The sequence below is a fragment of the Triturus cristatus genome, chromosome 2_1 (assembly GCF_964204655.1).
Source record: "Triturus cristatus chromosome 2_1, aTriCri1.1, whole genome shotgun sequence".
NCBI lineage: Eukaryota > Metazoa > Chordata > Amphibia > Caudata > Salamandridae > Triturus > Triturus cristatus.
The window spans coordinates 327,368,141-327,380,898 of record NC_140581.1 but is presented as its reverse complement, the minus strand read 5'-3'; the positions used below and the strand labels follow the sequence as shown (position 1 = coordinate 327,380,898).

At 37.1% G+C, this 12,758-nt stretch overlaps 1 protein-coding gene across 2 annotated transcripts in view; it reads left to right on the top strand.

Annotated features, from left to right (window-relative positions):
- HCN1 (hyperpolarization activated cyclic nucleotide gated potassium channel 1) overlaps nucleotides 1-12,758 on the top strand; it is an 893,359-nt gene that overhangs the window by 549,572 nt on the left and 331,029 nt on the right. For both annotated transcript variants that reach the window (XM_085631226.1, XM_085631227.1), the window contains exon 3: nucleotides 12,415-12,576. In XM_085631226.1, the coding sequence (XP_085487352.1) occupies nucleotides 12,415-12,576 (162 nt within the window). The remainder of the gene's footprint in view (nucleotides 1-12,414; nucleotides 12,577-12,758) is intronic.

Here is a 12,758-nt window from a genome sequence, read left to right as displayed (position 1 = left end):
GGACAAATGAATTGTTGGCCTAAAATCGGGGCATATAAACCTTGAAACAAGGAAGTATTAAACTGAAGCACCATAACTATTAAGTCAAAAGGGAGAAAGTGCAATAAAACGTTTGTAGAGTGAAGCGAAGTGTTTTGAAAGTATAAAGGACCCCCTGTAAATGTTTAGGTAAATTCCTAGGACAGGGCAACAGACACAATGAAGGGTATATTCCTAGGCAATTACATTAGATATCAGCCACTAGGTCAGGTGATATAAAACTGAAAACGTTAGAAAAGCTGTTAATGAAAACCAGTGTACCATACAATAGTGAAGATTAAAACATTTTTTTATTTATTATTGACAATATAAAATCATATTTTGTGTTTAAATCAACGAAAAACTTAGACACAATTCAATTTCTAAAAATGTACATAAGTTTTAAAAAAAGGGAACAAGACTTTAACCAAATATCAATAAGAGTACAGACACAATGACATAAAAAACCTATTCAATAAACACAATGTAAAATAATAAGAGTGAATCAGAATATGGACATTCAAAATATATGAAGTTGCGGCAATGGATTATCTTCGACGCGCGTTTCGGCGCAATGGCGCCTTCGTCAGGAAAGCCACACAATGTTTCCTGAAAAATCAAAGGTACACTGGCTTAACATACAGAACAATTTAAATTTTATTGATGTCGGGATGACATAGTTGCCAAAGAGATTGGCTGTGGGGTTAAAATTAGCTCTTCCGAGTACAACAACTACGTACTGAAGTAGATGTGAGAAAATGAACCACATAGTAAGGATTAGATGATAGTGGTGACTAAATATAGACGTGAAAAGTAAGGGATACTTTGAATAGAATGTCTAAAGTGAACAGGGTGGATTAACCATAATCGTGACGATAGAATTCTTATAGGACTTGCGATAGATTGACCTATTTAGCAAAGAATAGTTTGAAGATCCCAAGAGTGAGTGGTGAGCACCATTGGTGCAAGAAGTGATAACCACAGACTGACCATCAAAGAGAAGAAGGGAAACTTACTCAGAAAAACAGTGAGAATGAGAAGATCGAAAGAAGTTGGGATTTGGTACTTGCTGATAAAGTAGTCACTGAAAAGTAATTTAGAGAATAGAGAACAAAGTTTATTCGAGTTAGAAACTAATGAAATAGTAATTATGTTTTTAAGTCTGGGTTTACACGTATCGATGAATTACCTTTTAGCTGATATTTTTCTCAGCTCTCGCACTATGGTAGCTGGGATATCTTAAACAGGTAACTGATGAAGCAACTGTTGCATCGATGGTTTCTATGAAGATATAATTATAAATGTAGGTGTAATTTAGCTTATTGATCACAATGTTTGTGCAGTTCATCAATATAAAATAGAAGGCGATAGTGCATACCCAGTTGAATTTGGCGACAAGGGTAGAGGGTAGTTCGTGATATATAGTTCTAATTTCTTTGACGTGCAGAAGTATATCTTCTTTCTTGGTTACTTTCTTTCTGTTTGTATCTTATTTTCTTTCCGCCAAGAGGTCTAAGTAATGGAGTATAGACGGGTAAATTGTATGATATTTTTAGTTTTTGGCAAAAAGATTCAGAGCGATTTAGCCTAGCAATGTGTCTTAAATAATGGCTTCGGTGATATCATTACACATTATCGTATTTCCCTAATGGCAGTAAGCAAGAATTATGCATTGTCATTCCTTCCTGATTACAGCACGCAAAACTATTTGACCGAGGAGATGATGATCGTGACGGATACGGGTCAACTATGTTGTAAATATTTGGCGGTGGAGTTTTAAATTCAAAGATATCTATAGCGAGCAGGTAAAAAAGCTAATGGGCTCCGTAACAGTAGCCTATGAATATGGAGCTATTAATTTCAATTTTCATGCATTACTGACGGCACGATAGAGAGCCGAGGGGTTCCACAAAACGCTTACCTATTGATAGAAGATCCTCATAGAGGTTTGGGCGTATCTCACTGCCTTCTTCGCCACTCTCGAAAAATTTCCGCCATTGATGTCAGGTGGACGGAGAGAGGGATTTTAACCAATAGGGTGGTACGTCGCTTGCGTAACGAATGTGCTAGTACGGACACGTCCGGAATGGACGAAAGAATACATAATGACTTGGAGATGTATATTATACATCACGGGACAACGAAAAACGTTCCCTGATTTTGTGAATATTCGCTTTTGTGCACTTAATTTAATTTTATCAGAGAAGCGATATAAGCACATTTTATCAATAATTTCAGCGAAGTATATGCAGGTTTGGATCTGGAGGGAGCAAATATGTCTCTTAAAAATCGACGTTGGTTTTTTGTTAAAACTTTTTTTTATAAGATTTTTTTTCCTTTTCCGAATTATGTAAATCTTTATTTGTTTGGCAATATGTTCTATCTATACTTCATTAGAAGATGTTTATATAGTTAGTGTATTGAATATATGGATATAAAGTGTATCTAGAGATAGTTGAAAAATTGATACAATAAAGAAATATGTATCGTGATTCATTATTTCTAAAACCTAGCAAGGGTGTTGTATATTCAGTGGATATTTTTAAATTTAGCATACTGGTTTATGAGTAAAAGCCCTATAATGCAGGTATTGAGGGAAGGTTAATTACTACTTATATTTTTGATGACATATAGTATATGTAGTCTATATACATATAGCAAGCGGGGCGTTCACTTTATATAAGAGTAATGATCATCTTTAATGTGTAATGTTAGAAACTGAAGGTGTAATTTGACAATATGGGGGGAGGCCCTATCCTATGGCATTTTCCCATGGCAATTCGTTGTTAAGGCCGCATTGGAATGTGTTCAGAACAAAAATCCAGAATACTTCTCTTTTTTGCGTATCTTGTCGCCACCATTGTTATCCGGGATATGAATTTTTTCTAGGATTCTCCATTTGATTTCTTCTGGTTTGTGTCCTGCATCCATATAATGTTTAACCAAAGGTGCAGACACTTTTTCATTACGGATAGCAGAGCGATGTTCAGCTATGCGGATATGGGCTGCTCTAGAAGTTTCACCGACATAGCCCAGATTGCAAGGACACAAAATGAGATAAATCACATTTTGTGTCTTACAATTCCATAGCTGTGATGCTTGAATCTTGTAGTTGTTATGTATTAAGGTTTCACCTTCTGAAACCTGAGCGCATGATTTACATGCGGAGCATCTCACGGTGCCTTTGACCGGTTTCTTGCCATCAATGGTTTTTTGGATGAAAGGAATGTCTGACTTAAACCTAGAATGCACGATCATGTCCTTAAGGTTTTTATTTCTCCGGTGTGCAAAGAAAGGTTTGGCAATCTTGTTTTTTGATTCAGGGTGGCTGTTTAAGATATGCCAGTTGGCGTTTATTATTTGCTTCACGGTGGCGTTTAGAGTGGAATGTCTCGTGATACAGACTAGTTGGTCTTTCTTTTTGCGTGTGTTATTTGTAAGCAGATGGTCTCTATCAAAGAAGCGTGCTCGTTTATAAGATTCTCTGATTAGTCTCCGTGGATACCCACGGAGTAGGAATTTTTCTTTCATTTTTTCTGCTTGGATATCAAAATCTGCCAGGTTAGTGCAGTTGCGGCGAACTCTGAGAAATTGTGAGAAGGGAATGCTATTTTTTTGGGACCGTGGATGGAAACTATTAAAGTGGAGAAGAGTGTTTTTTGCTGTTGGTTTGGTGAATAACTCAACTTCTAATATACCAGATTTATGTTTTATTAGAATATCCAAAAATTCTACCTGTTGTGTACTAGTGTGAGCTGTAAATTTGAGATTTGGGTCTGTTAGGTTTATCCACAGAAGAAATTCCCCAAGGGTAGCTTCCCCATCGGTCCAGATCAAAAAGATGTCGTCAATGTATCTGGACCAATGGGAAACAGACTCAAAAAATGGAGCCACTTCATTGTATATGAACTTCTTCTCGAATAGGGCCATGTAAATGTTGGCTATTGTGGGAGCAACTGAAGCTCCCATACTGACTCCTTTCGTTTGGTGATATAATTGTTGGTCAAATTCAAATATATTTTCTGTCAAGACGGTCTGTAAGCATTTTGTGAGGAAAGGCTTAGAGCAAGGGATGTTGTACTCATCAATAAACCAGAGAACCGATTCCAACGCTTCTTTTTGAGGGATATTACTATATAAGGATTCTACATCCAAAGTTACTAGGATATCAGTGGCTGGATTAAAATGGAGGTTCTCTACTTTATTGATGATATCACAAGTATCTTGCACAAATGAGGGAATTTGGCAGACAAATGGTCTGATTTTGTGATCTAGAAATTTTGATATTGGTTCAGTGACCGAACCAATAGTGGACACAATGGGTCTGTATGGGGGGTCGTGGATGTTTTTGTGTGTTTTTGGGACCCCATAGATGCAAGGAGTTTTTTTATCTGAGGAGTTTAAAAAATCGAATTCTTTTTTGCTAATGTGGCCAGCTTCTAGGGCGGCCATTGTGTATGTTTGTATCTCTTGGCTTACTTTCGTCATTGGGTTGGATGTTATTTTTTTGTAGAATTTGTAGTCATTAAGCATGGCTTGCATCTTTAATTTATAGTTGTCAGTGTCAGTGATCACAATTCCCCCTCCTTTGTCACAACTTTTTACAACAATATCCTTGTTATTTGCTAATGCTTTTAAAGAAAGGAATTCTTCTTTGTTCAAATTATATAGTGGTTTAGGGATGAAGCGAGTGGCTTGATCTAATCTTTTTAAAACTACATGTTCGAAGATTGCGACTTCAGGGCCAATTTGGTCTAAAGACGGAAGAAAGGTAGAGGGTAGTGATAGTTCTTTTACGGTATTTAAATCTTCGGAGGGACCTTTTTCTTCATTGAAGAACTTCTTCAACCTAATCTTTCGAAAAAACGAAAAAATATCTTTGTAGAGTTCAAATTTGTTGACAGAGGCGTGGGGAACGAAGGAGAGTCCCTTTGATAATACCGTATTGGTTGTAGGATCTAATGTGTGGGATGATAGGTTAAAGATGGGAATGGTTTCTTTTATCTCCAGTATTGTTTGTTGCGAGTCTCTAGAAATGGTTGAGGGTCTGCTTGGTGATGGTAATTCTGGTATGTCTCTCTGGACTGTGGTTGGAATCTGACTCTCTGGCGACCCCTGTTGTTCCCGCGCTGTCCCAAAAAAGGCTTGCGTGTGGTTTGATTAGAGGGATTGTATCTACCATCTGACTCATAATAGTTTGAATTATTTTCTCCTTCTGAGTCGGTCGTGTCAGAGAAGGTCCTAACTTTTTGGCTTTTGGAGGTGTTCTCATTTATGTATTGATTGGCTTTATAAAAGTGCTCTCCAAGATATGGATAGGTTCTCTCTATTGAGTAAAACCTTTTATCTTTTGTTAGTTTCTCTGTTTTACGTTTATTTAGATACTCGGCAAAGGATGCTAACTCTTTTTCCGATTCCTCTAATTTCTTTTTTGCGTCCTCTAGGCTGTTACATTTTTTTTATTTTGTCTTCTAATTCTAGGAGTTCTAATTTTAGGGTCGCTACTAGTTCTTTTGCTGTCTCTATTATTAGGATCATCAGATCTCTTGAACATCTACTGGCTATCATGCTCCATTTTTCTAGAAAAGGTTTGTGTTGGATAAAGAGGCCCGGAATGTTACGAACACGGAGCCCCTGGGGAATAATTCCAGCTCTAAGGTATTCTATCATGAATTCTCCATGCGCTTCCATCCTTTTTATTTTTTTCTTTAGGTTGGAAATTATTAAGATGTCATCATTATTTTGCATATTAATATTCGTGCTGTTACTGAAAGTATTACTGCTGCCCACAAGTGCAGCGAAATCTTCGTCTGAGAATCCGAAAGTTCTAAGCTTGTCCATGGCTACTATAGGATCAAGATAGTCCCTTACTGTTGGAAAAAGTTAGTTGTCTAAGAAAAGTTGGGAGATAACCGTTAGAATGTATAGATTAGACAGCTTATTTCAAAATGTAGAATAGAAAAGAGGAAAACTTGTGATAGTGGGAAGAGCTGATTTTTTACAATATAAGGTTGACAAGTGGGGATAAAGAAACACAACAACAGTCCCGCACAGACAGGCTGTGGGTAAATCTTTTGAAAGTATAAAGGACCCCCTGTAAATGTTTAGGTAAATTCCTAGGACAGGGCAACAGACACAATGAAGGGTATATTCCTAGGCAATTACATTAGATATCAGCCACTAGGTCAGGTGATATAAAACTGAAAACGTTAGAAAAGCTGTTAATGAAAACCAGTGTACCATACAATAGTGAAGATTAAAACATTTTTTTATTTATTATTGACAATATAAAATCATATTTTGTGTTTAAATCAACGAAAAACTTAGACACAATTCAATTTCTAAAAATGTACATAAGTTTTAAAAAAAGGGAACAAGACTTTAACCAAATATCAATAAGAGTACAGACACAATGACATAAAAAACCTATTCAATAAACACAATGTAAAATAATAAGAGTGAATCAGAATATGGACATTCAAAATATATGAAGTTGCGGCAATGGATTATCTTCGACGCGCGTTTCGGCGCAATGGCGCCTTCGTCAGGAAAGCCACACAATGTTTCCTGAAAAATCAAAGGTACACTGGCTTAACATACAGAACAATTTAAATTTTATTGATGTCGGGATGACATAGTTGCCAAAGAGATTGGCTGTGGGGTTAAAATTAGCTCTTCCGAGTACAACAACTACGTACTGAAGTAGATGTGAGAAAATGAACCACATAGTAAGGATTAGATGATAGTGGTGACTAAATATAGACGTGAAAAGTAAGGGATACTTTGAATAGAATGTCTAAAGTGAACAGGGTGGATTAACCATAATCGTGACGATAGAATTCTTATAGGACTTGCGATAGATTGACCTATTTAGCAAAGAATAGTTTGAAGATCCCAAGAGTGAGTGGTGAGCACCATTGGTGCAAGAAGTGATAACCACAGACTGACCATCAAAGAGAAGAAGGGAAACTTACTCAGAAAAACAGTGAGAATGAGAAGATCGAAAGAAGTTGGGATTTGGTACTTGCTGATAAAGTAGTCACTGAAAAGTAATTTAGAGAATAGAGAACAAAGTTTATTCGAGTTAGAAACTAATGAAATAGTAATTATGTTTTTAAGTCTGGGTTTACACGTATCGATGAATTACCTTTTAGCTGATATTTTTCTCAGCTCTCGCACTATGGTAGCTGGGATATCTTAAACAGGTAACTGATGAAGCAACTGTTGCATCGATGGTTTCTATGAAGATATAATTATAAATGTAGGTGTAATTTAGCTTATTGATCACAATGTTTGTGCAGTTCATCAATATAAAATAGAAGGCGATAGTGCATACCCAGTTGAATTTGGCGACAAGGGTAGAGGGTAGTTCGTGATATATAGTTCTAATTTCTTTGACGTGCAGAAGTATATCTTCTTTCTTGGTTACTTTCTTTCTGTTTGTATCTTATTTTCTTTCCGCCAAGAGGTCTAAGTAATGGAGTATAGACGGGTAAATTGTATGATATTTTTAGTTTTTGGCAAAAAGATTCAGAGCGATTTAGCCTAGCAATGTGTCTTAAATAATGGCTTCGGTGATATCATTACACATTATCGTATTTCCCTAATGGCAGTAAGCAAGAATTATGCATTGTCATTCCTTCCTGATTACAGCACGCAAAACTATTTGACCGAGGAGATGATGATCGTGACGGATACGGGTCAACTATGTTGTAAATATTTGGCGGTGGAGTTTTAAATTCAAAGATATCTATAGCGAGCAGGTAAAAAAGCTAATGGGCTCCGTAACAGTAGCCTATGAATATGGAGCTATTAATTTCAATTTTCATGCATTACTGACGGCACGATAGAGAGCCGAGGGGTTCCGCAAAACGCTTACCTATTGATAGAAGATCCTCATAGAGGTTTGGGCGTATCTCACTGCCTTCTTCGCCACTCTCGAAAAATTTCCGCCATTGATGTCAGGTGGACGGAGAGAGGGATTTTAACCAATAGGGTGGTACGTCGCTTGCGTAACGAATGTGCTAGCGAAGAAGGCAGTGAGATACGCCCAAACCTCTATGAGGATCTTCTATCAATAGGTAAGCGTTTTGCGGAACCCCTCGGCTCTCTATCGTGCCGTCAGTAATGCATGAAAATTGAAATTAATAGCTCCATATTCATAGGCTACTGTTACGGAGCCCATTAGCTTTTTTACCTGCTCGCTATAGATATCTTTGAATTTAAAACTCCACCGCCAAATATTTACAACATAGTTGACCCGTATCCGTCACGATCATCATCTCCTCGGTCAAATAGTTTTGCGTGCTGTAATCAGGAAGGAATGACAATGCATAATTCTTGCTTACTGCCATTAGGGAAATACGATAATGTGTAATGATATCACCGAAGCCATTATTTAAGACACATTGCTAGGCTAAATCGCTCTGAATCTTTTTGCCAAAAACTAAAAATATCATACAATTTACCCGTCTATACTCCATTACTTAGACCTCTTGGCGGAAAGAAAATAAGATACAAACAGAAAGAAAGTAACCAAGAAAGAAGATATACTTCTGCACGTCAAAGAAATTAGAACTATATATCACGAACTACCCTCTACCCTTGTCGCCAAATTCAACTGGGTATGCACTATCGCCTTCTATTTTATATTGATGAACTGCACAAACATTGTGATCAATAAGCTAAATTACACCTACATTTATAATTATATCTTCATAGAAACCATCGATGCAACAGTTGCTTCATCAGTTACCTGTTTAAGATATCCCAGCTACCATAGTGCGAGAGCTGAGAAAAATATCAGCTAAAAGGTAATTCATCGATACGTGTAAACCCAGACTTAAAAACATAATTACTATTTCATTAGTTTCTAACTCGAATAAACTTTGTTCTCTATTCTCTAAATTACTTTTCAGTGACTACTTTATCAGCAAGTACCAAATCCCAACTTCTTTCGATCTTCTCATTCTCACTGTTTTTCTGAGTAAGTTTCCCTTCTTCTCTTTGATGGTCAGTCTGTGGTTATCACTTCTTGCACCAATGGTGCTCACCACTCACTCTTGGGATCTTCAAACTATTCTTTGCTAAATAGGTCAATCTATCGCAAGTCCTATAAGAATTCTATCGTCACGATTATGGTTAATCCACCCTGTTCACTTTAGACATTCTATTCAAAGTATCCCTTACTTTTCACGTCTATATTTAGTCACCACTATCATCTAATCCTTACTATGTGGTTCATTTTCTCACATCTACTTCAGTACGTAGTTGTTGTACTCGGAAGAGCTAATTTTAACCCCACAGCCAATCTCTTTGGCAACTATGTCATCCCGACATCAATAAAATTTAAATTGTTCTGTATGTTAAGCCAGTGTACCTTTGATTTTTCAGGAAACATTGTGTGGCTTTCCTGACGAAGGCGCCATTGCGCCGAAACGCGCGTCGAAGATAATCCATTGCCGCAACTTCATATATTTTGAATGTCCATATTCTGATTCACTCTTATTATTTTACATTGTGTTTATTGAATAGGTTTTTTATGTCATTGTGTCTGTACTCTTATTGATATTTGGTTAAAGTCTTGTTCCCTTTTTTTAAAACTTATGTACATTTTTAGAAATTGAATTGTGTCTAAGTTTTTCGTTGATTTAAACACAAAATATGATTTTATATTGTCAATAATAAATAAAAAAATGTTTTAATCTTCACTATTGTATGGTACACTGGTTTTCATTAACAGCTTTTCTAACGTTTTCAGTTTTATATCACCTGACCTAGTGGCTGATATCTAATGTAATTGCCTAGGAATATACCCTTCATTGAGTGAAGCGAAGTGACCTACCTGGCCCTATTTTACAAAAACAAGGCACAAATAACACAGCACATCATATATGAATAAAACGGTTGTATTAGATAAAAGAAATAACATCAATCTAATCAAGTAATAAAAACAACCATAGATAAAAGCAATAGAGTACAACACTTATATAGTGAAAATAAATAAACTATATCAAGGTTTAAGTATAATAAAACAAATTAAAGATATTCCAAAATGAGGAGTAGAGCTGATGTACATATCTTGATGGGCAGCTAATAAAAGAGAAAGATGATGCAGTGCAAAGGATACTTATACTGCTTGTCTAAACATTCTTTTACTTTGTGATGTGTTCAGTGTTCTTTAAAGGGCTGCATGTTTGGGCAGCAAATAAAAGTATATGCATACTGTTAGCCTCCATTGTCTTTAATGAAATCAAGATTCTCTCTGCATAGTAATTGGAAAATCGTCATTCTCTCTACAAAGATATTAGCACATGCCAAAGGTGCGGCCAATAAACCATCACTACCCTCTCTAGTTTTGTATTCAGTTGCAAGTGGGGCTGAGCTCAGCTCCAACACCACCCCACCCCCCCATTGTGCCACCAGATGGCCCATTGAGGTACACCTTTTCCCTCCATTGTGTCACTATCTGGGAGGAATTCACAAAGTCTGTCAGTTACACCCAGTCCTGTGACCCAGGCCAGGCTGCAGGCACAAAAGAACTGAGGGCAGGAAAATGCTAACTTTTTGCATTTGTCACCCCGAGTGGGACGGGTATGCCCAGACGTGGGTCCCATGCTCTCCATGCCACTGGAATCAAAGCTTCAAACTGGAATGGCATGGTGAGCAAAAAAACAATGAATTTAGGCCCAGATCTCTGTACTGGGGTTAATGTATGACATTGTTCTGCATTCTGTACATCAACTGTTGTTTTTGCAACTTTCCAAAATGTCATTCTTAAAATCGTGATAAAAAACCCAGCTTTACCATTAAAGAAGGATTTTCACAACAAGTCCAAGGACACCAATCCTGGGATACCTACATGATCCCAATTAGAAATTACAGATTATTAAATATAATAAGTAATTCCCAATGCTATGCTATGCGAGGGGTAGAACATTTTTTGGGGAGTTTTCCACTACCTGGATATGTAAAACTTAAATGGACATGTGCAACCTTTTAATTAGACAGCACACTGCCCTATGGGCTATCTAGGGACTACCTTGGGGGTGATTTATGTGTAATGAAAGGGGAGTTAAAGGCTTAGCAATGGGATTTAAATGCCAAGTCAACATGGCAGTTTAAAACTGCATTTTGGCTGCAAGGGCAGTCCTGAGACATGTTTTAAGGTGCTACTTAAGTGGGTGGCACAATACGTTCTGCAGCCCCACTGGTAGCATTTAATTTATGGGCCCTATATATCTGTTATATTACTCAACTTGGGACCTATAAGTAAATTAAGTGTGCCAGTTGGTTATAAGCCAATGTAACCATGTTTTAGGGGAGTGAGCACAAGCACTTTAGCACTGGTTAGCAGTGGTAAAGTACAGAGAGTCTAAGGCCACAAAAACAAATTCAGCAAAAATGGAGAGGAAAAGGCAAAAGGTTTGAGAGTGTGCCTGAAGAGAGGGACAGCTCCTACACACACCATTTGACCTTTGCTTTCACTCACACTCACACGCTTGCACATAGACACACATTCACTCATACACACATTCTCTCTTATATAAGCACACTCTCACCCACTAGCAAGCATACATCATACATCTAAAATCATTTTTTTATTTACCTCAGCTGCTAGATAGGGTCAAATTCCAGATAACTTTACTATATTTTTATTACACTAATAGTGAATAATAGAATATTATTCACTATAAGAGTAGTTAAAAAAAGTGACTGAAAACGAGAAAAGTGGAACCCGAACTGCTGTCCATAAAGTGAGCTGCCCCTGTGTTCCTGGCACTGATTTTCCACCTCTAAGGCTAGGTGTCTCAAAGGCAGTGGCAGTGCCAGTGGTTTCAGGGGTCAAACAATGGATCGCAGCTGCAATGCCTGTTGACCCCTAAATGAAGTCCATGAAAAGAGACAGGAATAACGTTTAGGAGGTTGCTGGACTGTGGGATGCTGACCATGCTGAAAATGGCCTAGATGGAAACAATTCATTGTCTTTAGGCACATATATGATTGCGGCTGCAGAGAAAATAATTTCTGGTGCTGTGCCAGACATAGCAATACTGAAATATGTCATGAGTTACTCTTCAGAACTGGCTGCAAAATGACATCATAAGTAAATATATTTGGTCAGTTGTGCTTCCAAAATAATCATTTGGTTATGTAAAAATAAAAATGTAGGAGGAGAAAACCCACAGATCAGAAGAGGAAAATGCAGGAAACCCCCCAAATTGCTGAAATTGGAGCACTATGGAGTTTAGCTCCCAGTCCTAACCTGTGTGTATTGTACCATGATGTGGTGTTTGAAATTCTTTGCTTCTCAGTCAGCAAAACTATAACTTAAATAAGACATGTTTGAAAATGTAATCAAATGTTAATATTTCAAATCTATTATTTCATTCCTAGATTTTCCACATGACGTATGATCTAGCCAGCGCAGTGGTGAGAATTTTTAATCTGATTGGAATGATGCTTCTGCTTTGCCATTGGGATGGCTGTCTTCAATTTCTAGTACCATTGCTTCAAGACTTCCCACCAGATTGCTGGGTGTCCCTAAATGGTATGGTTGTAAGTATTGTTCATTTTTCATTGTGTTTTCAAAAATTATGCTTACATTGTATTGATGTGATAAATGCACTTAACTGACTGTGTGGAAAGAGATACATTAACAGTCAACATTTAAATAAGTGTTGGATTGCAAATGTAAAGTTTCTTTCTCTGTCTGTCTGCTTTTCTGTTTTCATCTGTAA